This window comes from Hyperolius riggenbachi, chromosome 8, assembly GCF_040937935.1.
Source record: "Hyperolius riggenbachi isolate aHypRig1 chromosome 8, aHypRig1.pri, whole genome shotgun sequence".
Taxonomy (NCBI): domain Eukaryota; kingdom Metazoa; phylum Chordata; class Amphibia; order Anura; family Hyperoliidae; genus Hyperolius; species Hyperolius riggenbachi.
Genome location: NC_090653.1, coordinates 275,384,863 through 275,412,429, shown reverse-complemented (window position 1 = coordinate 275,412,429; position 27,567 = coordinate 275,384,863). Strand labels below are relative to the sequence as shown.

At 43.2% G+C, this 27,567-nt stretch overlaps 1 protein-coding gene across 3 annotated transcripts in view; it reads left to right on the top strand.

Annotated features, from left to right (window-relative positions):
* The window catches only part of LOC137527897 (carcinoembryonic antigen-related cell adhesion molecule 3-like), a 239,944-nt gene extending 213,619 nt beyond the window's left edge, over positions 1-26,325 (top strand). For all 3 annotated transcript variants that reach the window (XM_068248947.1, XM_068248948.1, XM_068248945.1), the window contains 2 exons: positions 4,834-5,223; positions 25,790-26,325. In XM_068248947.1, the coding sequence (XP_068105048.1) occupies positions 4,834-5,223; positions 25,790-25,899 (500 nt within the window). In that variant the 3' untranslated portion in view covers positions 25,900-26,325. The remainder of the gene's footprint in view (positions 1-4,833; positions 5,224-25,789) is intronic.
* Positions 26,326-27,567: the final 1,242 nt, after the last annotated feature.

The window sequence follows — 27,567 nt, the reverse complement described above, 5'->3', positions numbered from 1 at the left end:
GAGGTCAGGAAAGCAGAAGGTCATAACAAATAATCAACAATGTCTAGTCTATAGGTGTGAGCTCCAAGATCATCAACACCCTGGAACTAGTCTGAAGTATAACAGGATGGTAAAGCTAATTCCTAATCTTGGGTGTGAGCTCCGTGGTCATCAACACCCTGGAACTAGTCTGAAGTATAACACAGAAAATACACAGTATTCCTAGTCTTGGGTGTGAGCTCCGTAATCATCAACACCCTGGAACTAGTCTGAAGTATAACACAGAAAATACACAGTATTCCTAGTCTTGGGTGTGAGCTCCATAATCATCAACACCCTGGAACTAGTCTGAAGTATAACAGAGATAACACAGATTCTGACAATATGGTCTGAGTGCTACCACGTAGTGATCGCAACGGCAGACAACCAGAGAATGACCAACACCCAGTATATATAGCAAAGCGCCCTCCAGCGCCTCCCCTAAGTGCTGGACCAATGGGAAGTAGTAAAACCGTCAGCTGACCGGCCTGGTCAGCTGACTCCCTTCTGGCTGTCATATAAGTTCAGCCTCTCAGCGCGCACGTGCGTCCTTCTGAACCTGTGTGGACTATCAGTCCCAGCCACACCAGACGTGTTGCAAAGCACCCGCCGCGCTGGACGCGGAATCCGCTGCACCGCCATCAAGGCATGCGGCGGTTTCTCCGCGTTTGGCCATACCACCAGATGTAGACCCACGCGTGCCAACCGCCGCGTTGGACGCGGAATCAGCCGCCTTGTTCTGAGTACATGCGGCGGCTTTTCCGCGTTTTCTCACAGAGGGAGGGAAGAAGGGGAAATAAGAGGTGCTCAGAGCGGGGCGCATTAATCAGAGGGAAGCTGTGCGGCGGGGAAGATACTTTTATCTGAGGGAGGAAAGCGTACGCCCACCTGGAAGCCGGCGCCCTGAGCGACTGCTCCGGTCGCTCAGGTCAAAGGCCAGCTGTGGTCATTGTCATGCTAAACTGTCCACTGTTGCCCAAAGCCAAGTTTCTCTGCAGACTGCCTGATGTCGGTGAAAATCCTCATATATTTCTCTTTTTTCATGGTGCCGTTTACAGGTTCCCTAGTCCATTGGCTGAAACCCCCCCCCCCAAAGCATTAGGTTCCCGCCACCATGTTTGAAAGTGTGGATGGTGTTCTTTGGGTTGAAGGCTTCTGCTTTTTTATGCCAAATGAAGGAAACATCATTGGGACCAAACAATTAAATTTTTGTTTCATCTAACCCTAACACAGAAGACCAGAAGTCTTCTTTGTCCAGATGAGCATTTGCAAAGGCCAAGTGAGCTTTTGTGTGCCTTATCTGGAGAAGTGGTGTCCTCCTTGGTCTGCATCTATGGAACCCAGCAGTGTGCAGTGTCTGTTGGATTGTCTGCCTTGAGACATTGCCACTAGCAGAGCCCGCATTCACCAGGATGGCCTTGGTGGTGATCCTCGGATTCTTTTTCACCTCTCTCACTATCCTCCTGGCAAGCACAGGTGTCACTTTTGGCTTTTGACCACGTCCTCTGAGATTTTCCACAGTGCAGAACATCTTGTATTTTTAAACAATACTTTGCACTGTAGCCACTGGAACTGGAAAACATTTATAAATGGCCTTGTAGCCCTTTCATGAGTTGTAAGCAGCCACAATGCGCAGCCGCAGGTCCTCAGTAAGCTCCTTTGTCTTAGCCATTTTTGTCCACAAACCAACTGCAGAGAGCTGCTGTTTTTCACCTGTTGATTTGAGTAAAGCAGCTGTTTCCAATTAATCAGGGTAATTAAAATGCTTTAGAACAGCTTGGACTATTTGGAATGGTATAGAACGTTGGATTTTCTCACAGATTGTGACAGTTTGTGAAGGGTATGAATAATTTTGGACTGGACACTTTTTGCTCAAATGTAAATAAAAGCTGAGAATTTTTTTTTCTTCACAGCAATGCTTCTTGTACATTGTCTTATTTTCTTTTGGGAGACACCTATGTCATTTCCCGTCAAAAAATTACTTGCTGGTTGAATAAAAGTAACTTTAAGTCAAAATTTGCCAGAGGTATGAATAATTATGGACAGCACTGTATTAGTGTTATTGTTTTAATCTATGGGCTTCTAATTTGCGATAGATGCAAAACTGAAAAAAATGCACCTTTATTTCAAAAATTTTTGGAGCCATACATTGTACTAGGGAAATATTTTAAATGTTGCAATAACTAGGACAAATGTGCAAATAAAATGTGTGGGTTTTATCCACAATAGAACATTTTATTTTAAAACTATAATGGCCGAAAACTGAGAAATAATGAATTTTTTCAATTTTTTCTTATCATTCCAATTAAAATGCAATTATAATAAAATAATTCTTAGCATAATGTACCTCCCACAGAAAGCCTAATTGGTGGTGAAAAAAACAAGATATAGATCATTTTGTTGTGATTAGTAGTGATTAAGTTATGGACAAAAGAATGGGAGGAGTGCTGACAGGTTAAAATTGCTCTGGTCCTAAAGGGGTAATAGCCTCTCAGTGGTCAAGTGGTTAAAGGATATCCATATCGACAATTCCGAATAAAAGTAGTCACCTACTTTTGTCTCTACAGCGGCTGGGAACTCCTCCCCCCATCCCGGTTGCCCCCAATTAGCCAGGAAACATCCCACACTGTGCCCCGACTGACCCTTGGGTTAGCAGCATTGCCCCGGAAGCAGTAGATTGCCACCGCGCCTATGCACTTCTAAGATCACTGCTGCCGGAACATCGTGCGTGCGTGCCCACATCACTGACAGCAGTGCATTTGAGGCCGCGCCTACTGAGCACAGGCAGAATCTTAGAAGTGGGCTAGTGCAATAGCCGCCGTGACTACGTAGTTCGTCAGCCAGGAAGCAGTATAGTACAATAGCCACCGTGCCTACGCAGTTCGTCAGGCTGCACGGGCCTCGAGCCTGACGAACTGCGTAGGCATGGCGGCTATTGCACTATACTGCTTTCAGGTCAATGTTGCCGACCCATTGGAGGCAATCGGAGGGGGAAGGGAGGATGCAGTACGCGTTCCAGCTGCTGTAGACACAAAAGTAGCTGAATAGTTTTATTAAGAAATGTCTCCTTGGATATCCTTTAAAGTAAACCTGAGACGACAGGATACAAAAGTTTTATACATACCTGGGACTTCCTTTAGCCCCCTCCACACCGATCCCTCACTTGCCACTGTCCTCTGCCTCCTGGATTCTCCGGTAAATGCCTCATTAGATTCATGAGTCGTGGCGCACTGCACATGCCCGGCTGCGCCTGCTGGTGGACTGCACCTGTGCCAACTGACCCCTGACTGGCGAATCTAACGGGGCATCTACTGAAGAATCCAGGAGGTGGAGGATGGCAGCAAGGGAGCGATCGGTGTGAAGGGGGCTAGAGGAAGCCCCAGGAATGTATAAAACTTTTGTACCCTGTCGTCTCCGGTTTACTTTCAGTGCTGAATAAGTTTTTTTGTAAGATTAGAAATTATCTCCTGAACAAAACTCAAAAGAAAAGTTAATTGAATAGGTGCCTATATTTTTTATCAGTCCCGCCTTCTGCTTATATTTATTTGTGTAAGTCACACCCAGTTCTCATTTCACATCCCTTTTAGATATTGAAGATTGAACCAATCCAGATTTGGCATTGCTGCCAATTTAGTGTGTTCATATTTCCAGGCTGTGTGTTAGGATACAAGCTAAACAAATACAGAAGAGTACTAGTTCACCAGTCACCTATTTGTCCTTCTGCCCACACCCATTTAATCATTTCAGCCAACCAGACGTGAGCCTCACGTCCAGGGCAGGTACTGCTGTAGCCACAGGGATGTGAGGCTCTTGTCCATACAATCTGCGGGGCTATGCGCGCGATCGTGTGGGCAGAAGACCATAATCATGACAGTCCTGGTGACAGGCGGGATTGGTGACAGGGGATAGACTCCCCTGAGCCAATCCGTACTTGTTCGGCGAGAAAGATCACTGCTTTTGTTCAAAAACAGTGCTCGTGCTAATATGGTGGCACTGTGCTGACTCCCGCTTTCTCGTTACTGCTGCTGATCGTTAGATGAAAGAATGGGAATGAGTAACGCGGGCATTAAACTCCCGTCTAGGTTCACATGATCGCCAGCATCAATGAGATGCCTGCGTCAATTTCGAAATAACACAGCCACACATTACTTCCTACTTAGCATACTTATTGTACGCAATAGGGAATAATGCACAAGGACATCTTGTGGCCAAATAGTAAAATTACACATACAGACTTTAGGGACTACATTTTTTTTACTATGTATGTTAAGAGGGTATATTATTATATGATTGTAATTAGTAATGGATGTAAAACTAAAAAAAATGCACCTTATTTCCAAATAAAATAATGTCACTATACACTGTACTAGGGATATAATTTAAATGTTGCAATAACTGGGACAAATGGGCAAATACAATTTGTGGATTTTATCCACAGTCTTAGGTTTCATTTTAAAACAATAATGGCCAAAATCTGAGAAATAATGAATTTTTTCAATTTTTTTCTTATTATTCCCATTAAAATGCATTTAGAATAAAACAATACTTAGCATAATGTACCACCCAAAGAAAGCCTAATTGGTGGTGCAAAAATCAAGGTATAGATCATTTCGTTGTTATAAGTAGTGATACATTTATTGGGGAATGATTGGGAGGAGCGCTGAAATGTGAAAATTCCTCTCATCCATAAGGTGAAAACAACTTGCCGGCTGAAATGGTTAAGCTGTATTCAGTTCTTGTTTGTCTTTTCTGTATGGATCATGAAAACTGGCATTGCTGGACATTATTTTAGAACTGTGTTTTTATTTTCTGCAGGTCCAATATTTGGAGACAAAATAAAGGTTTACAGGAATATAGTTAACGTCACCAGAGGGCAGTCTGTGCTTCTGCCCGTGGACTACACTCTAGCCAAACAAGTCTCCATGTATACCATTGAATGGATGATTCGGAACAGTCCCATTTTGTTTTCCAAAGTCTTCAATTGCACCATTGATTCCCAGGGATTTCCTACATGGAGCACAGCAGAGACCACAGTGTACCCAAAATACACAGAGCGTGTGAAATTCTACGAATTGAATGGGTCATTGTTACTCCACAATGTCCAGGATACAGACTCAGGGCTATACACCATTCAACTGTCCATTGGTCTTTATACAATTAAAGAGAGAATCAGTATGTGGGTTCACCCAGAAAAGAGGTCTTCAGGTATGAAGTTTAGTGTTCTGCTGTGATCAAATTTCATGAATCAATAACCTTTATTATTTATTTTATTTATTGTATTTATAAAGCTCCAACATATCATGCAGTGCTGGACGTTAGTTAAGGTTACAGACAATATATAGGGGTGACATACAGCAATATGACAATACAGGAATACAAGAAAATCCAGATCACACAGCACAGTATGAGTACAAGGTAATGCTTAGTCAGTTACTGGATGTGAGCATTAGATTAGGCAAGTCGAGTTCACTCAAGAGTCCACTCAGATCCATAGGATGGGTGTACGGTAATGGAGATGTGTGTGAACAGGTAGGAGACACAAGGAGGAGGACCCTGCCAAAGTCTTACAATCTAGAGGGAGAGGTAGGGACATGAAAGGTTGGGGACCAGAGTTCAGCTGCAAGTTTAGAGCACCAGTGGGGGGGAGGGGGTGGGGCAGAGTGAAAATGTGTGTTTTGAGGGCCTTCTTGAAGATGTTGAAGGAGGAGGCAATCCTAATGGGAGGAGGTAGGGAGTTACTTAGTGTTCAAGCAGCTCTTGAGAAGTCCTGGAGACGTGCATGGGACTTGGTTATGCGTGGGGTGGTCAGGCAAAATTAATTGGAGGAGGGGAGTGAGCAGCTAGGTGTGTATCTCTAATTAAGATCGGAAATGTAGGTTGGGCAGGTTTTGTGGACAACTTTGTAGTCCAGACACAGTATCTTGAATCTGATTCTGGACTAGATAGGAAGCCAGTGGATGGATTCACAGAGGGGAGCTGCCATGGTGGAGCGATGATGGACTGCAGTGGGGCAATTCGGGTCATAAGGAGACCAGACCTCTGTTTGGCATTGCAGTAGTAAGCCGGAAATTATGAGGTCATGTATGAGGAGTTTGGTGATGATAGAGGTCAGGAAAGGGCGGATCTTGCAGATGTTGCGGAGGTGGAAGTTGCAGGACTTTGTGGGATTTTGGATGTGGGGAGTGAAGGAGAATGCGGAGTCCAGGGTGACACCCAGACAGCGGTCTTGAGAGGTAGGGCTAATGGTAGTGTGGTTAACAGTGACATGCACAGCTGGGAGGGTCGAAAGATGGCTGGGGTGGGAAGATCATAAATTGTGTTCTGTCCAGGTTTAGTTTCAGGAACCTAGCAGACATCCAGGAGACCTTGTCCATGGTGGTGGATAGGTCAGTAGTGTGGAGGTAGATCTTGGTGTGTGTACATGTGTATATATATATATATATATATATATATGTATATATACACACACACACACATATATATATATATACACACACACACACACACACACACACACACACACACACACACACACACACACACACACACACACACACACACACACACACACACACACACACACACACACACACACACACACACACACACATTTCTTATTCTTTTGCATGTTTGTCACACTTAAATGTTTCTGTTCATCAAAAACCATTAACTATTAGTCAAAGATAACATAATTGAACACAAAATGCAGTTTAAAATGATGGTTTTTATTATTTAGTGAGGAAAAAAACCTCAAAACCTACATGGCCCTGTGTGAAAAAGTGATTGCCCCCCCTTGTTAAAAAATAACTTAACTGTGGTTTATCACACCTGAGTTCAATTTCTGTAGTCACCCCCAGGCCTGATTACTGCCACACCTGTTTCAATCAAGAAATCACTTAAAAGCGGAATATAACCCTGCATTTCAACTTTGCTCTAAAACATTATTTACAGCATATTATATGCAAAAAGCATTTTTTTTTTACTAGACCAGCGTTGGAAGGGTTAAACACAGAGGTTTTAAGTTCCGTGCAGACGTTCAGATAGTTACATTCTATTTAGTTATATGTATATATTTAGAAATGTTACACACTCTTTGGCTGTCCTCCAACTCCTTCTCAGTGAGAGAGATGAGTCACAATAAACACTTAGATACATTATGTAAACAAAAAGTATCTAACTCAAGTTCGGATGCGTCTGCAGAAATCTCTAGGGACTTTAAAGCCCTGTGTAACCCTTCCAATGCTGGTCTAGTAAAAAAAAAAAATGCTGGTTGCATATAATATACTGTAAATAATGTTTTAGAGCAAAGTTGAAATGCAGGGTTATATTCCGCTTTAAATAGGAGCTATCTGGCACAGAGAAGTAGACCAAAAGCACCTCAAAAGCTAGACATCATGCCAAGATCCAAAGAAATTCAGGAACAAATGAGAACAAAAGTACTGTAATTGAGATCTATCAGTCTGGTAAAGGTTATAAAACCATTTCTAAAGCTTTGGGACTCCAGCGAACCACAGTGAGAGCCATTATCCACACATGGCAAAAACATGGAACAGTGATGAACCTTCCCAGGAGTGGGTGGCCGACCAAAATTACCCCAAGAGCGCAGAGAAAACTCATCCGAGAGGCCACAAAAGACCCCAGGACAACATCTAAAGAACTGCAGGCCTCACTTGCCTCAATTAAGGTCAGTGTTCACAACTCCACCATAAGAAAGAGACTGGGCAAAAACGGCCTGCATGGCAGATATCCAATGCGCAAACCACTTTTAAGCAAAAAGAACATTAAGGCTTGTCTCAATTTTGCTAAAAAACATCTCAATGATTGCCAAGACTTGTGGGAAAATACTTTGTGGACCGCCGAGACAAAAGTTGAACTTTTTGGAAGGTGCGTGTCCTGTTAAATCTTTCGTAGAAGTAACACAGCATTTCAGCAAAAGAACATCATACCAACAGTAAAATATGGTGGTGGTAGTGTGATGGTCTGAGGTTGTTTTGCTGCTTCAGGACCTGGAAGGCTTGCTGTGATAGATGGAACCATGAATTCTACTGTCTACCAAAAAATCCTGAAGGAGAATGTCCGGCCATCTGTTCGTCAACTCAAGCTGAAGCTATCTTGGGTGCTGCAGCAGGACAATGACCCAAAAGACACCAGCAAATCCACCTCTGAATGGCTGAAGAAAAACAAAATGAAGACTTTGGAGTGGCCTAGTCAAAGTCCTGACCTGAATCCTATTGAGATGTTGTGGCATGACCTTAAAAAGGCAGTTCATGCTAGAAAACCCTCAAATAAAGCTGAATTACAACAATTCTGCAAAGATGAGTGGGACAAAATTCCTCCAGAGCGCTGTAAAAGACTAGTTGCAAGTTATCGCAAACGCTTGATTGCAGTTATTGCTGCTAAGGGTGGCCCAACCAGTTATTAGGTTCAGGGGGCAATTTCTTTTTCACACAGGGCCATGTAGGTTTGGAGTTTTTTTCCTCACTAAATAAAAACCATCATTTAAAACTGCATTTTGTGTTCAATTATGTTATCTTTGACTAATGGTTAACGTTTTTTTGATGAGCAGAAACATTAAAGTGTGACAAACATGCAAAAGAATAAGAAATCAGGAAGGGGCAAATAGTTTTTCACACCACTGTACATACACACACATACAGTGGTGTGAAAAACTATTTGCCCCCTTCCTGATTTCTTATTCTTTTGCATGTTTGTCACACTTAAATGTTTCTGCTCATCAAAAAAAACGTTAACCATTAGTCAAAGATAACATAATTGAACACAAAATGCAGTTTTAAATGATGGTTTTTATTATTTAGTGAGGAAAAAAACCCAAATGTACATGGCCCTGTGTGAAAAAGTGATTGCCCCCCCTTGTTAAAAAAATAACTTAACTGTGGTTTATCACACCTGAGTTCAATTTCTGTAGTCACCCCCAGGCCTGATTACTGCCACACCTGTTTCTATCGAGAAATCACTTAAATAGGAGCTGACACAGAGAAGTAGAACAAAAGCACCTCAAAAGCTAGACATCATGCCAAGATCCAAAGAAATTCAGGAACAAATGAGAACAAAGTACTGTAATTCAGATCTATCAGTCTGGTAAAGGTTATAAAGCCATTTCTAAAACGTTGGGACTCCAGCGAACCACAGTGAGAGCCATTATCCACAAATGAAAAAAAAAACATGGAACATTACACACACACACACACACACACACACACACACACACACACACACACACACACACACACACACACACACACACACACACACACACACACACACACACACACACACACACACACACACACACACACACACACACACACAGTACAGACCAAAAGTTTGGACAAGCATTCTCATCGAAAGATTTTTCTTTATTTTCATGACTATGAACATTGTAGATTCACACTGAAGGCATCCAAACTATGAATTGGCACATGTGGAAGTATAGTACATAACCAAAAAGTGTGAAACAACTAAAAATATGTCATATTCTAGGTTCTTCAAAGTAGCCACCTTTTGCTTTAATTACTGCTTTGCACACTCTTGGCATTCTCTTGATGAGCCTCAAGAGGTAGTCACCTGAAATGGTTTTCACTTCATAGGTGTGCCCTGTCAGGTTTAATAAGTGGGATTTCTTGCCTTATAAATGGGGTTGGGACCATCGGTTGCGTTGTGGAGAAGTCGGGTGGATACACAGCTGATAGTCCTACTGAATAGACTGTTAGAATTTGTATTATGGCAAGAAAAAAGCAGCTAAGTAAAGAAAAATGAGTGGCTATCGCTACTTTAAGAAATGAAGGTCAGTCAGTCCGAAAAATTGGGAAAACTTTGAAAGTGTCCCCAAGTGCAGTCTCAAAAACCATTAAACGCTACAAAGAAACTGGCTCACATGCGGACCGCCCCAGGAAAGGAAGACCAAGAGTCACCTCTGCTGCGGAGGATAAGTTCATCTGAGTCACCAGCCTCAGAAATCGAAGGTTAACAGTAGCTCAGATTAGAGACCAAGTCAATGCCACACAGAGTTCTAGCAGCAGACACATCTCTAGAACAACTGTTGAGAGGAGACTGTGTGAATCAGCCAATCAGGCCTTCATGGTAGAATATCTGCTAGGAAACCACTGCTAAGGACAGGCAACAAGGAGAAGAGACTTGCTTGGGCTAAAGAACACAAGGAATGGACATTAGACCAGTGAAATCTGTGCTTTGGTCTGATGAGTCCAAATTTGAGATTTTTGGTTCCAAGATTTCTGGTGCGACGCAGAAAAGGTGAACCGATGGTCTCTACATGCCTGGTTCCCACCGTGAAGCATGGAGGAGGAGGTGTGATGGTGTGGGGGTGCTTTGCTGGTGACACTGTTGGGGATTTATTCAAAATTAAAGGCATACTGAACCAGCATGGCTACCGCAGCATCTTGCAGCGGCATGCTATTCCATCCGGTTTGCGTTTAGTTGGACCATCATTTATTTTTCAACAGCCCCAAACACACCTCCAGGCTGTGTAAGGGCTATTTGACCAGGAAGGAGAGTGATGGGGTGCTGCACCAGATGACCTAGCCTGCACAGTCACCAGACCTGAACCCAATCGAGATGGTTTGGGGTGAGCTGAACCGCAGAGTGAAAGCAAAAGGGCCAACAAGTGCTAAGCATCTCTGGGAACTCCTTCAAGACTGTTGGAAGACCATTTCAGGTTTCAGGCGCATGCATAGATTCAGTACCCATCTGACCTGCACAGGTCTCATCTTTGCTGCCTTTACCTCCACCTCTATCTCCACCCAAACTCTTTGTACCGCCTCCTTATTTTTAAATAGACAAATAAATATGAATTCGATAAGGTTGCAAAAAAAAAAAGTTAATATTTTTTTCTTTAACTTTATTATCATGCCACATTTACAAATAAAATATATTTTTTTCTGCATTAAACTTTTAACCCCTACTAAGCCAATTAACCCTTCGTTTCACCTATACTTGGCCTTAGAATCTGTTGACTCCTGTAACAGCTGCTGCCCATAATGATTGGATACGATCACTAGGGTGACACTGTGGGGGCCCAATGCTGTATAGATGCACCACTGTGCTGTTACCTAGCATTGTCTGTGCAGCACTGAGGTTCCCAAACTGTGCGTCCTAGCGAACGTATGCATTCACTACAGACGCACAGGCTGGTGATAATGGTCCACCACTTGCACAACTAGCATCAAAATATGGCATGTATGGTATAATTTTCACCGGGGCAAGCCAAACAATATAATGTATATTTTGGAGGTGCTTTATAACTGTGGCACTTGTGATGTGAAAACCAGGAAAGGTAAAAAATGAAAAACTGTATTTTTCTTGTATAATTACTATAAAACAAACTATTACCCAATAAAAGCCTATGTTATCCCCCCCATATACAGTGGGATGCAAAAGTTTGGGCAACCTTGTTAATTGTCATGATTTTCCTGTATAAATTGTTTGTTGTTAGGATAAAAAAATGCCAGTTAAATATATAATATAGGAGACACACGCAGTGATATTTAAGACGTGAAATGAAGTTTATTGGATTTACAGTAAGTGCAGAATAATTGTTTAAATAATATTAGGCAGGTGCATAAATTTGGGCTCTGTTGTCATTTTATCGATTCCAAAACCTTTAGAACTAATTATTGGAACTTAAATTGGCTTGGTAAGCTCAGTGGCCCCTGAACTACATACACAGGTGAATCCAATTATGAGAAAGAGTATTTAAGGGGGTCAATTGTAAGTTTTCATCCTCCTTTAATTTTCTCTGAAGAGTAGCAACATGGGGGTCTCAAAACAGCTCTCAAATGACCTGAAGACAAAGATTGTTCACTATCATGGTTTAGGGGAAGGATACAGAAATCTGTATCAGAGATTTCAGCTGTCTGTTTCCACAGTTAGGAACATATTAAGGAAATGGAAGACCACAGGCTAAGTTCAAGTTAAGGCTCGAAGTGGCAGACCAAGAAAAATCTTGTATAGACAGAAGTGACAAATGGTGAGAACAGTCAGAGTCAACCCACAGACTAGCACCAAAGACCTACAACATCATCTTGCTGCAGATGGAGTCACTGTGCATCATTCAACCATTCAGCACACTTTACACAAGGAGATGCTGTATGTTAGAGTGATGCAGAGGAAGCCATTTCTCTGCCCACAGCACAAACAGAGCCGCTTCAGGTATGCTAAAGCACATTTGGACAAGCCAGCTTCATTTTGGAATAAGGTGCTGTGAACTGATGAAACTAAAATTGAGTTATTTGGGCATAACAAGTGGCATTATGCATGGAGGAAAAAGAATACAACATTCCAAGAAAAACACCAGCTACCTACAGTAAAATATGGTGGTGGTTCCATCATGCTGTGGGACTGTGTGGCCAGTGCAGGGACTGGGAATCTTGTCAAAGTTGAGGGACGCATGGATTCCACTCAGTATCAGCAGATTCTGGAGAACAATGTCCAGGAATCAGTGACAAAGCTGAAGCTGTACCGCGGCTGGATCTTTCAAAAAGACAACGACACTAAACACTGCTCAAAATTCACTAAGGCATTCATGCAGAGGAACAAGTACAACATTCTGGAATGGCCATCTCAGTCCCCAGACCTGAATATAATTGAAAATCTGTGTTGTGAGTTAAAAAGAGCTGTCCATGCTCAGAAGCCGTCAAACCTGAATGCAGTAGATCAGTGTGTAGCAAGCACCCACGGTGGGAAATTGATGTGCTGTGACTTGTAGTGCCTCTGCACGCTCCGACACCTCAACGTCTTCTCCACAATCAAGTCAGCACCATCCAAAACTGTTTGATATATTGCTTGATGCAGCTTGAAGAAGGTATCTGACCGAAACAGCGCTGCTGTCGCTGTTATGCTACCTTTTTATCAATAAAAGAGCTTGAACAGTTTTGGATGGTGCTGACTTGACTGTGTCAAACCTGAATGAACTGGAGATGTTTTATAAAGAGGAATGGTCCAATATACCTTCTACCAGAATCCAGACCCTCACTGGAACCTACAGGAAGCATTTAGAGGCTGTAATTTCTGCAAAAGGAGGCTCTACTAAATATTGATTTCATTTCTTTTTTTTTGTGGTGCCCAAATGTATGCACCTGCCTAATTTTGTTTAAACAACCAATGATTTATACAAGAAAATCATGAAGATTAACAAGGTTGCCCAAACTTTCACGTGTGTGCGTGCGTGCGTGTATACAGTATATCACTTTAATGGCAAAAGTATTATAAAAGTTATTGCTGTATCAAAAGCAACACAGCTGAAACTTTATCGGTTAAAAACCCCTGAACATGAAGTAGTTAAATCACCAATTTTTACATTTGTGCATTAATTCGAAGATTATTTGAATAAACAAAATAATTTCACTAAAAATACTGATGAAAGATGAACATGGACAGAGAATGATTTACCGTGCTGTGTTTGCTAGTAAAGAGGGCGGAGTAAGGATTCATGTTGTCTTCACACAAAAGGCAGCTATTGCAGCAGGACTAAAGGGGCCCATACACCTAACGATTTTCCCGCCGATATACAGCAGACTCGATCACTGTGATGATTTCCGTCCAAAATCGATCGTTCCTGTTGATCCGTCCGTGCGGAAGATTTCGCTCGATCGCCGGCGGGTCGGGAGTGCGTCGATAGTGGTGTTCAGATGTCCAACGACCGACGTTAGCGGTAATACATTACCTGCACCGCCGGCGTGTGTCACCGCTGCTCCTTCTCCGCTGGGCTCCGATAGGCTTCACTTCTTCCTGTCCCGACAGGAAGTTTAAACGGCGGAGCAGGTAATGTATGCAGGGGCAGGTTCACCGATGGTGAATCGATTTCATGCTGAAATCGATTCACAATCTGTATGCAGTAAAGGCAGCCATACAATCCCTGTCTGATCAGATTCAATCAGAGAGGGATCTATCTGTTGGTCTATCTGATGGCAAATCAACCAGTGTATGGCCAACTTAAGTGAAAGAAATCTTCCAGTAGAAGCTGGGCATGCTCAAAGCGATATTGCATGCCATTTTTGATCTTATAACGCTGCAAAGACTACCACGTAGTTGAGTGTCACACGCCCCTAGTGACTGGACTGCTCAATGCCTTCCAATCTATTTCAACCCACAACCTGGTGGATGCAATCAATGTGCTGAAACCGCTGGAATTGGGCAGTAGACAGGCTAGGAGGGAGCGTGTGAGCAACACAAACACTTTACTACACAATATTTTAGGTACAGGGCTGCCACCACTCTTATTTACAGGCTGAGAGAAACCTTATGACTATTCTAAACCTGCGAATGAAAATTGTTAAACACTCTGCTCTGGCTAAACAATACAATACTTCAGGGTAACTAATCTTCAGAAAGGCTAGGATTCTTTCTTTGTGGCTTAAAGCAGGTATGCAGCTGACAAAATGACTTAAGTTGTTTATTGAGAATTCAATATGAATAATTAATATATACAGAAAATTATTAAAAGTAACAATTATTGAGAAAGAGTAGCCCAGATAAAATAAAAGGAAAACAAAAGAAAATAGATACTTAAAGTTTGGAAGAAATATGTCCTTTGTGTGGAAGAGCCAAGCAAAATGGAGGGATCTTTTGTTTCAGGTTCAGGAAGCCAGCCTCAAGGCCCTCTGCCAGCTTCAATAATGTTAAAAAAAAAAAAAGAAAAAAAAAGAGGACTGAGGTGAAATTTCAACCTGCTCCTTTTATACAGACCTGCTCTGAGGGCAGATCTCAGAGCCAGCACCCTGGGCTTGGGTTTTAGTTTTGGCACGAATTTTAAGCTCAAAATATATGATCTTTTCATATATCAGACCACATTCATCGCACACAAATAATAACAAATTTACAATCCACAAAGAAAATAGATCATATTGATATCAGACATGAATATTGTAGAACATTCTGTTACTGAGAACTTAATAACCCAATTGCTGAGTATGCCAGTTCTTTAAAAGGGGTACCAAAATGTTCAGCGGGACACTACAAATCAAATGATATAATTTTCATAACTATCATAAGTACGGTATCTCTTAAAAAGGCAAAAATCATACAATTATTCCCAATCTGCTACAATGGTGCCAGAAAGTCTGCCCTCATGCTGAGCAGGAAGCTTGCTTCTGCCCTATATCACCAAATGGCCCCTTTCAGGTTTGCAATTCACACTTAAATGTGAGGTGCTCTGCTAGAGGGAGCTTCTTTTGTTCTCGGTAATTCGAAGAAAAACATTGTCAGCTGGAAAAGACCAGACCCCAGGTTTTGCCTGCTGCTGTCTTTTGACATGCAATCTGGATTGGAATCATGAGACACAATCAGAAAACTGATTGGTTGCTTTTCTTCACAAATCGTTCGTGACAGGGAGCACCATGCAAATAGAATAAGATAAAATAGTGCCCTAGATAAGGTAATAATATTGGCTTATTCTTACGGTCTTTTTGGTAATTGAGGTGGGAGAAAGGTCAGAGAAGGGGGCGGTTGGGTACCTTGACACCCACTAAGCCCCAGGTACCTGTCAAGGTTGCCTTGTGGATGATCCTGCTCTGGCTCTAGGGCAGTAGAGATTGTCATTGCTCCACCAATGGACATGGCTCCATAAGGGTCAAGTCATCTGGTCACAGTCAACACTTGGGGAAAACCTAGAATATAGATACAGGGAAAACCCTTCAGTGAATAGTAACAGTAATGTGTTATGACCAATACAATAATAGTGAAAAATAGTATTATTATGTATTTATATAGCACTGACATCTTTGCAGCACTTTACAGAGTACATAGTCATGTCACTGACTGTCCTTAAGAGGAGATCACAATCTAATCCTACCATAGTTATATGACCATTGTAGTTTAGAGCCAATTTAGAAGGATGCCAATTAACTACTTTTATGTATGTTTTTGGATGTGGGAGGAAACTGAAGTGCCCGGAGGAAACCTAAAGAGTAATTGAATACACAGCAATTAGTAACAGATTGCAGTGGCTCAAGATAAACTGGAATCCAGAATTGTGCTACCACCTAAATGCAATAAAAAACAAAACAAAAACAAAATAGTCCAACAATGCCCTCTATTGGCAGAAAGTGTATCCATCAGAGTCAAAAATGGTAGATCCAAATTCACGAGTCCGATATTGTAATGAATAATTACTTCAATGCAGTGGGCAGTGTTATCCGAGCTGCAAATGTTTGCTGATGCCCAAGGGAGTAAGTTCGTATGAGGAAATAACAAAAAACAAGTACGAATATCAATTATAGTAAACAATTCATAAATAAGGGCTGGGCTCACAATCCATAAAGCCTTCACAGCTGAAGTGCAGTGGGATCACCCTAAAAGTGTAAAATCACATGTAGTAGTGATGTATCATAATACGTCACTATCATGTGGCAATTGAAAGTTTCATCCGTTGCTAAGAAACGCACACTACCCTGCCACTAGCACACATAGCGTGCTGGGGGTATCATTAAGACACGCACATAAGAGGAGCTTACTTGAGCTGCGTCAGTGAGTTACTAATCCTGATTCAAGCCCTCAGTGCTTAATACTGTATGCACACGGTTATGTCCCGCATAACAACACAGCACTCCAACGGATGCGCCACCACCAGGAAGGAATGGGGTAGGCTCACTAGTATCTACCTATGCTGTGGGAAGGGAAGGGCTCCCTGGCTACCAATACAGAGTGGTGGGGGTAGGAGGGCCTAAGTGTCTACCTATACTGTGGGAGGGGAGGGAGGCTTCCTGGCTACCTATACTGTGGGAGGGAAGGGGCTCACTGACTACCTATAGAGGGGAACGGGGTAGGCTCACGTGCTAACTATGGGGGGTCTCTCTGGCTGCCTATACAGAGTGGACAGGAGCTCTCTTTACTGATAGTGGAGCTCTCTGGCTATCTATACTGTAGGAGGGGAGGGGGCTCTTTGACTGCCTATACAGAGAGGAGGGGTATCTCTGGCTACCTATAAGGGGAAGGGGAGCTCCCTATACTGAAAAAGGGAGGAGCTCTCTGGCTACCAGGGCCGGGCCGAGGCATAGGCTGGAGAGGCTCCAGCCTCAGGGCGCAGTGTAGGAGGGGGCGCATAATTCATTCAGCTGTCATTCCTAATTGTGTTTGAAGCAGAAAGAAATAAGAAAAGGGGGTACATAGCAGTGACTGCAAGCCAGATAACTAGAGATTAAGGTGTTGGGGAGGTTGTGGGCCCTGTGGCACCTCTTAGTCTAATAGCAACCAGTGTGTGACGGCTGGGGTGGCAGGGATGGAGGGGCGCACTTTAGTGTCCCAGCCTAGGGTGCTGGAGGACCTTGTCCCGGCTCTGCTGGCTACCTATACCGGGGGGGATGCATCTGGCTACCGCATCTCAACAGTGTTCTCAAATCTCCTGGTGGAGCCCAATTTTTTACACCTTGCCCTGGGAGCTAAGTACTGTAGTCTAGAAACTGCCCTGTCTATGGCATCCACAAGGAAACAGGCAGGCACCGTATTAGGTAAAAAGAACTTTATTCCTCAACAGGGCAGTCACAGATACAGGAGCAATGTGTGCGGTTATACTGCGGATACATTTTCCACTGTATAGCCTCCCATATTGCTCCTATATCTGTGACTGCCCCGTTGTGGAATAAATGGTGCCTGCATGTGTACTTGTGGACCCCATAGACCCATAGACCACCAGATGTCCGCCACTGACTACAAGAGGTCCAAAGGTTTTTAATGATGTGCCGTGATCTAGCAGCATCCTGGTGAGTGTGATTACGATGGGGGGAGGGGGGGGGAGTTAATTCCTTCCTGGTGGTGGCACATCCCGGTGGAGTGCTGTGTTGTTATGCTGGGCAGCACGGTGGCGTAGTGGTTGGCTCTCTCCCCTTGCAGTGCTGGGTCCTCAGTTCAAATCAAAGCTGAAGCACTATCTGCACGGAAGTTGTATGTTCCCCCGTGTCTGCATGGGTTTCCCCCGCACACCCCGGTTACCTCTCACATTCCATACAGATAAGTGAATTGGCTTCCCCCTAATTTTTCCCTAGACTACAATACAGAATACATACATAGAGATATGACTATGGGAGGGGATTAGATTGTGAGTTCCTCTGAAGGACAGTTAAAGAACAAGACAATATACTCTGTACAGTGCTGCGGAAGATTTCAGCGCTATATAAAGAATAATAATATGGGTTATTTTATACTTTTACGGTCACCCCACTGCAGTTTAGCTGTGAAGGCTTTTTGACATGTGAGTGCGACCTTTATTTTGGAATAGCTAATATTGGGGATGATTCACAAAGCTTTTTCACCTTATCTATGTTACATTTTCAAGCTCCCAAAGAGCAAAAAAATAATCTAATTAAAGGATACCCGAAGTGACATGATGAGGTAGACATGGGTATGTACAGGGCCTAGCACCCAAATAACTATGCTGTGTTCCTTTTTTTCTTTCTCTGCCTGAAAGAGTTAAATATCAGGTATGTAAGTGGCTCACTCAGTCCTGACTCAGACAGGAAGTGACTACAGTGACCCTCACAATCCCGCTGATGTCACCAGGAGCGTACTGCGCAGACACAGACCATACTGGGCCTGCGCAGTATGCTCCTGGTGACATCAGCGGTGTCAGGAATATACTGGGGTGCTTATGATGTAAGGATAATATTTTCATTTTCCTGTCTGCTATGTACTTCAGATGCGTATGTATGGGTGGTCATCTGGCTTTGGGGAAGCTGTACTTGTCTGTATGACTGTGTGGAATACAATTACCCTCAGTTCCTCTGGGAGCAGGGAGCTAATTAGAAGCCCCATTGTCCCATTATACAAATCAGGACAGAGTCAGGGAACTTCAAAGACTAACAAAAGACTCTAGAATTTACATCTGACAGGCCTGCTGGGATGTGGAGGAAGCCTTAATCAATTGTCACCTGGAGTGGGGAAACAACCTTTTTGATGATCTGAAACTGAGACAGGAAAGGTTTAAAGTGGCATATCACAGGAAAGGATATGACGCGCGTTATGTATGGACTAGGCCTGGAAATCCAATTATGACTGAGGATGTAATTAAATCTAGTCCCCCCCCCCCCCCCGTCCACACAGGCTTACAGCCTCGAGGCGAATATTTCATTATAAAAACCAGGGAACAGATACCTCAAATCAGTCCCCTCCTGACGGTAGCTGAGGCTGGTCCCCTGGCCCAAGCTAGTGGACTCCTGGTCTAACCAGAATTGTGTCCGTCCACAAAAGTCCAAGGTTCTTCTATCTGGATCCCTGTATTTTGGTAAGCAAATTGCTTGGTGTGTATTTTTGTAATTTTTTATTTTTATAACTTTTACTTTTGTAACTTTTTATTTTGTTTTTTTTTGTAATCTTTTGTATATATTAAGTTCTGCATTGTTCCACGTTTTCATGGAATATTAAATCATTATTTAATAAGCTTGACTTCTGCTGTACTAAACTAACACTCATAGCCTAGAAGAGACTGAAGTGTAACCGTGTATAAGTTCATGCCTAACTGTACGCTTGAGCAACACTACCGTATGAGATTGTAATTGCATTGTGTGAATGGGGCACTTCTGCGCTCGACAGCCAAGTGGGAAGTCTAACAGTATCGTTCGGAACGACTGTTAGTGGGTTTTTGCTTCACTACAGTGTAAGATTGCAACTGTGTGTGTGTGTGGGTGCGTGGCGTTCCCATATTCGGCCTAAGCGCAAAGCTGACCCGAATACGAAAACGCGGAGTGCGCGCTGAGGACTCGACAGCTGAGTGGACGTGTCTAGCAACGGCTAGTGGTGGCAGTGAGAGGTGTTCTGAGGGGTCCCAGCCTTGTTTTATCTCGAATAAGGCTGCTCTCCGCTTGATCTGGTCAAACCCGCAGTCGGGAACTGTATACGCAGGCGTGCCGCGGGCCGGTTCCTGACAAGCGGGATTGATGACACGGCAACCCAGGCGCAGTGGTTTTCAGACTTTAAAGTCTGAAATTCCAGAAGTGACCGGGAGGCGGGGCCGGAGCATCGGTGAGTGGCTGCGCGGGCACAGGATGTCTGCGGGAGACCATTAGAAGCCCCGGATAAGTTCAACTCATTTTCCCCCGACCCCCCTACAGTGTCCCTTTAACCTATAACTGACACTAAGGGCCCATTCACACTAGAGGTTTTGCCGGCGATTAACGCAAATCGCCAAACACAAACACAAATTTTCAGGCGATTTCCTGATTCCCTATAGAAGCGCTAAACGCAATCGCTAAAAAATCGGCAAGTGTGAATGACGATTTTTTTTTGCGTTCAACGCAAAAAAATTGACCATAGCAAACCGCTAGAAAAAGCGCTAGCGTTTTGCGTTTAGCAAGTGTGAACCTTGACCTTAAAGGACCAACCAATGAAAATAAAAAAGTTAGATACGTACCTAAGAGGAGGGAAGGCCCTGGATCCCTTACAGTAGTGGTCCTCAAGCGAAGGCCCGCGGGCTGAATGCGGCCCGCCAAGGCTTTTTCACTGGCGCCCCAAACACATAATGTATAACTTATAGATGCGGCTCACTGCATCTTTAAATGTCGGCGTCCTGCATACAGAATAGCAGTGCTGGCATCACCCATCCACATACTGTCAGGGGCGGCGCCAGGGGGGTGCTTGGGGGTGCTTGAGCACCCCCTAGAATTGTCCAAGCACCCCCAAAGCACCCCCTGGAGTGAACTGACTTCAGGCGTCTAAAAGACGCCAAGTCAGTTCACACAGCTGCAGCACGGAGCAGCAGGCATGGCTACGGTAAGATGGCCGCCCGGAGCCCTGTTCTGCAGACTTCGAGTCTGCAGTACATGGCTTCGGGCGGCCATTTTCCCGTAGCCCTGCTCTCTGCATGCAGGCAGGAAGTCTCGTCGTGACGTCGGGAAGAGGATCGTGGGCGCGCGGGCGCTGCGCGCCACAATGAGGTCGGGACTCGGGACAGGAGGTCGGGAAAGAAGGTCTTCTGGCTGTAGGTGAGTAAATGGGTTTTTCTTTTCTTTTTCAGGTGATGCTGATTGTGCATATTGGGGTCATATCTGCTACGGATTGTGCATATTGGGGTCATATCTGCTACGGATTGTGCATATTGGGGTCATATCTGCTACGGATTGTGCATATTGGGGTCATATCTGCTACGGATTGTGCATATTGGGGTCATTTCTGCTACGGATTGTGCATATTGGGGTCATTTCTGCTACGGATTGTGCATATTGGGGTCATTTCTGCTACGGATTGTGCATATTGGGGTCATATCTGCTACGGGTTGTGCATATTGGGGTCATATCTGCTACGGGTTGTGCATATTGGGGTCATTTCTGCTACGGATTGTGCATATTGGGGTCATATCTGCTACGGATTGTGCATATTGGGGTCATTTCTGCTACGGATTGTGCATATTGGGGTCATATCTGCTACCGATTGTGCATATTGGGGTCATATCTGCTACCGATTGTGCATATTGGGGTCATACCTGCTACCGATTGTGCATATTGGGGTCATATCTGCTACCGATTGTGCATATTGGGGTCATATCTGCTACCGATTGTGCATATTGGGGTCATATCTGCTACCGATTGTGCATATTGGGGTCATATCTGCTACCGATTGTGCATATTGGGGTCATATCTGCTACCGATTGTGCATATTGGGGTCATATCTGCTACCGATTGTGCATATTGGGGTCATACCTGCTACCGATTGTGCATATTGGGGTCATACCTGCTACCGATTGTGCATATTGGGGTCACACCTGCTACCGATTGTGCATATTGGGGTCATACCTGCTACCGATTGTGCATATTGGGGTCATACCTGCTACCGATTGTGCATATTGGGACCATACCTGCTACCGATTGTGCATATTGGGACCATACCTGCTACCGATTGTGCATATTGGGACCATACCTGCTACCGATTGTGCATATTGGGGCCATATCTGCTACCGATTGTGCATATTGGGGCCATATCTGCTACCGATTGTGCATATTGGGGCCATATCTGCTACCGATTGTGCATATTGGGGCCATATCTGATAACTATTGTGCATATTGGGGCCATATCTGCTACCGATTGTGCATATTGGGGCCATATCTGCTACCGATTGTGCATATTGGGGCCATATCTGGTAACGATTGTGCATATTGGGGTCATTGGACGTGTTTTTTGTTAAAATCTGCTCACATTACGTGTATTTTCTTGAGAAAACCTGCACAATTATGTGAATTTTCTGGGAAAAGGGTCACCAAAACTTGGGCCCTCTGTCTTTGCGTTGCACTTTTAAAGGGAACCCGAGGTGAGAATAATATTGAGGCTGCCATATTTATCTCCCTTTAAGCAATACCAGTTGCCTGGCTGCCGTGCTGGTCCTCTGCCTCTTATTCTTTCAACCATAGACCCTGAACAAGCATGCAGCAGGTCAGGGGTTTCTGACAATATTGTCAGAACTGACAAGATTAGCTGCATGGCTTGTTTCTGGTGTAATTCAGTTCACTACTACAGCCAAATAGATCAGCAGGGCTGCCAGGCAACTAGTATTGTTTAAAAGGAAATAAATATGGCAGCCACCATATCACTCTCACCCTGGGTTCACTTTAAATTACAGTTAGCCCCGCCCTCATCCGGTCATGACCACGCAGAGCGCGCCGCAGGTTGTAGCCACACCCATTTTTGCCGCGACGCGCTTCGCGCGCCGCAGGTCATCAGCTCCCCCGGAAATTGGTCCAGCACCTGCATAGCACCCCCTAAAAAAATTTCCTGGAGCCGCCACTGCATACTGTAGAAGCCAGTGAGCAGTCATTTGCTGGCTTCCAATCCAATTCTGCATCAGGTGACACTGCTGTCCAACTGGATGGCAGATTGTCACCTGGGTATGCTTCATTGTGTGGTGCACAAAGACTTTCTTTGGGCATGCATGACTGAAGGGCTGCTGCTGGGAGTCCTCCTCCGGGCATGACTGGCGAGGAATCAATACCTAGATCCAATGTATTGTAATTCCAACATCGTTTTATGTATGTCCTGTCCCTCCAGCAGGCTGAAGTATGTTGACCCTGACCTGGCCCTTGACCAAAAAAGTTTGGGAACCCCTGCCTTACAACCTTCTTGTTCCTCCCTGTGACCCCTCACTCCACACCTGCCCCCCCCCCCCCCCCCCCCCCCGAATTTCAGCCTCTGATTGTAATGTAAAAGAGGCCTTTGGGTCTTTTTGGAAGGCCACACAAAGTTAGTAATCTGTAAAAAAAAAAAAATCATGTTTGTACCATTAACTAAATTATTTATAAATTAAATTTGAAAATTAAAATACACACTTTGATTTTTGCACTACCAATTTTCCCAATCAAATCTCAATTATTTGGTATCTTCATGAACAGGGATAGACAAACATGGGGAGGAGCTGGGAGGGGACACCAGTCAATATTTCACTCAACACAGAGAAGACACCACCCAACCCTCCCTGTGCTGCTAAGAGAGATAAACTGTTTGTGGCCAGAACAGCAACACAACAGCTCTATCATCTCACCACCATTAGTGATGGTCAATGAGATGTTAGTGATTCCAGCTTGCATGTAAATTTAAAGACAATTGCGTGCAACTTGGAACTGAGCCTATCAAATGCACTTAGTTCTGATTGGCCCATTTCAAGCTGCATGGATATTTAACCACTTGGGCAATTTGAGATGGATTATCTATGTCCTGCAGGACTTCAGTACCTGCCCAGGGATGTAGATAATCGTCTATTGATTGGGACGGCCGCCGCGTGGTCTCACCGCCACCGCCCATTAGAGGTGAGATGAATGGGAACGCAGTTTCCATTCATTGATCTAAGTTCCTGTGTCAGTTATCTTCGTCATCAATGAGATGCCTGCGGTCCTTGTAACTAAGGAAGTAACACATCCACGCATGACTTCCTGTTCGTGTACTTATAATACACTAACAGGAAATAATGCGGGAGGACATCTTGTGGCCAAATAGTAAAATTACACCTACACACATTTATTTTAATAAAAAGACCCAGAAATACATTTAAAATTAACACCTTACCTCCCACACTATCCTTTAAATACCTAAATAAAACTTTTTCCTTAAAAAAATGACAAAAAAAACCAAAACATAAATAGTTACCCAAGGAACTGAACTTTTTCAATATGTATGTCAAGAGGATATATTACTGTCAATTTTGAAAATACGGACTTGTAACTAGTGATATATGCAAAACTGAAAAAATGCACCTTTATTTCCAAATAAAATATTGGCACCATAGATTGCATTAGGCAAATATTTTAAACGTTGCAATAACCAACATAAATGGGCAAATAAAAAGTGTGGGTTTTAATTACGGAAGTATGTATTATTTTAAAAGTATAATGGCTGAAAACTGATAAATAATGTTGTTGTTTTTTTCCATTTTTTTCTTATTTTTCCCATTAAAATGCATTTAAAAAAAATAATTTTTCGCAACAATGTAACTCCTAAAGAAAGCCTAAGGGCCCGTTTCCACTAGCGCGAATTCGCATGCAGACAACGCATGCGGATTCGCATAGGCAATACAAGTGGATGAGACTGTTTCCACTTGTCAGTTTTCATTTGCATTTTTATGTGCAGGATTTTTCTGCACGGTAGACCCTGCAGAATTCGCCTGCGTGTGGAATGCAGGCGATTCGCAGGTAATGTATTTAATAGGGAAATCGCATGCATTTTTTGCATGCGTTTTTTCCCGCGATTTCGCGTGCGGTTTCGCATTGAAAGTAATGTAAATTGACACAGGCAGTGACATGGTTAAAATCGCACATACCCTGCCTATGCGAAATCGCGGCAAAAAACGCATGCGGAATCGCACCCGCATGCGATTTTGTCAACGGTGATATGCGGCGATTCCGCACCGCACTAGTGGAAACGGGCCCTAATTGGTAGCAAAAAAAGAATATAGGTTGTATCATTGTGATCAGTTGTAATAAAGTTATTGGCAAATGAATGGGAAGAGCACTGACTTTGAAACTGACACGGAGGTGAAAATTTCTCTGGTACAGAAGGGGAAAAAAACCCTCAGTAGTGAAGTGGTTAATTATATTTGCAAGCAAGCCATGTTTATTAGAATCTGTTTAACAATTTATACGCATTAATAGTGCAAGTGAAATTTTAACGATTGGTCTAACTGCCCCAATCTCTCTAAGCAAGGCTCTCACAAGAATGGCAGCCAGTTCTTGCCATGAAGCCAGAAGTAAAAATTTTACCAAAATCGTTCCCCCCCTCCCTTAAATAGGAATCAAGAGAGTGCTGGCGGATTTTAAATGTGGTTAAATTGAATGTATCCTTACCCATCAAAACTAAATAAAAATGTGTTTATATTTTTTTTTTACAATCGGTTCTCTAATCGAATGTGCCAGTTTGGCAAAACCGATCCGCGAGATTCTCACGGACCGATCGGAAGTTCAATGAAAATCTCACTAAACTGCCACGGACAATTTTGCTCATCCCTGATAATCAATTCAGTTCCTGTCCAAATTCCTAGGAGATAATTTTCATATTCTCTTGAAATTAACTTGTAAACATTTTACAAATGAAAAAGTACCCAAAACTTGGATAAAAATGTCGCCCGAATTATTTTGAGTATTTTCTTGCTTGCTGGTGGTTTAAAGGGCATTTTATAATCAGATTTGAACATATCACCCAGGAGAAAACTAAGAAGAAAAAGTGAATTGCATATGGGCCTCAGTGTTTAATAAAGAATTGACCCTTCCCATAGTCTTCCAGGAGAATTGCATATGGGCCCTTCTGTTTACAAACCAATGATTGTGTGTTTCAGATGGAGAGGCAGTGAAGAGGATGGATATCTGGATATTTGCGCTGCGCACAGCTCTCTGCTTTCTCCCCATTGGTGTCCTTGTGGTGCTAATTTACCTGTGGGGATGTTAGCCGCTTTCCACATGACCACAAGCAAGAAATAGCATCCTGAATTTCATATGTCAGCACTTCAAGAACTTATCGGAACCAAAGATAATCAATAGAGGACCTCCTGCAAGATACTGTTTTTTGAAGTGTGAACACTAGTCTTTTAGACCACCTACAAAAAGACAGGGACACCTTTATGTGCAAAACTATGGAACTAATGGGCATGCTTCAAGTTAGACAGGGCATTAAAGGGAACCAAGCACCTCTTTTCTTTTCCTGGTTTCTAATAGCTATAGGAGCTGTCATGTTCCTCCTTCCCCTTTTAGCGATCCAGGGGAAGGTGTGAAGATAGAGCTGTGACTTCTGTAAACTCTTTGAAGCACAGTGTTTTATCTACCTCCCTGCTGAGCTTTTGTTTGCTTTCCACTAATGTGTGCAATAAAACAATTACATCAGTTCTTATATGCCTGAAACTTCTGTCAGGCCATGGAAGTAGGGTAATAAATGCTTCTGCTAAACTTTTAAAAGTAAAAATAAGAGGTAAAATTTATTTTTATTATTTAATGGGTCACATTATTGGCAAGCATATTTAATGTGCTATTGAGATGGCCTGGTTGCTAAAAATGGTGCTCGGGTTAACTTTAAAGTGGACCTGAACTCAGAAGTCCTCTCTACTCTAAAATATACACAACAGCATAATAACCTTTAAACAAAAAGCATTTCTTTGTAACAGTTGATACAAATCCTGAAATAAATCTGCACTATTTCTACTTCCTGATTCATGAAAGCAGACATATTGTTAACATCCAGTGCTTTCAAATGAGCTTATCTGCCATCTTTGCTGTGGCAGTCATGTGACACAGGGGAGAGATCTGATTACAACTTGTGATTAGTTCCAGATAAGGGGGAATTAGACAGGCTAAACTCTGTAAATACATACAGGGTGCATGCCTCTATGTTTTCCTTCTGCCCTGTGCAAGAGTTCAGGTCCACTTTAAAGGAGAACTGTAGTGAGAGGTATATGGAGGTGCCATATTTATTACCTTTTAAGCAATACCAGTTGCCTGCCAGTCCTGCTGATCTATTTGGCTGAAGAAGTGTCTGAATCACACCAGAAACAATCATGCAGATAATCTTGTCAGATCTGTCAAAATTGTCAGAAAAACCTGATCTGCTGCATGCTTGTTCAGGGCCTATGGCTGAAAGTATTAGAGGCAGAGGATCAGCAGGATAGCCAAGTAAGGGGTATTGCTTAAATGGAAATAAATATGGCAGCCTCCATACACCTCTCAACAGTTTTCCTTTAAGGATTTATTGTATTACTCCTACCATATCACATTAGGAGGTTTTGTGTTTGTTTTTTAGTCTAACAGAGTAACCATGTAGCTCGGGGTGACCCAAACTACTAGGAATGTATAGGGGGATAAAAGGAACCAAAAAGCCCTCCTACTAAAAAAGCAAAGCTTGGTGTAATTTGCCTTCTTAAAACAGAAGGAAATTTGCAATAATTCAGTTATAAGTGAACATTTGTGGTTACCCACAATGCCCTACTGAATATGCAAATTATCCCTTTTCGCCCTTGTTAAGCCAAGCAAGCATCCAGAACCGCTGGTGTATAGCAAGCTTATAGCTTTAAGTTTTACACAGCCTTATCAAACCCACATGTAGACAGCCTGTTCCGGACTTTTGGTC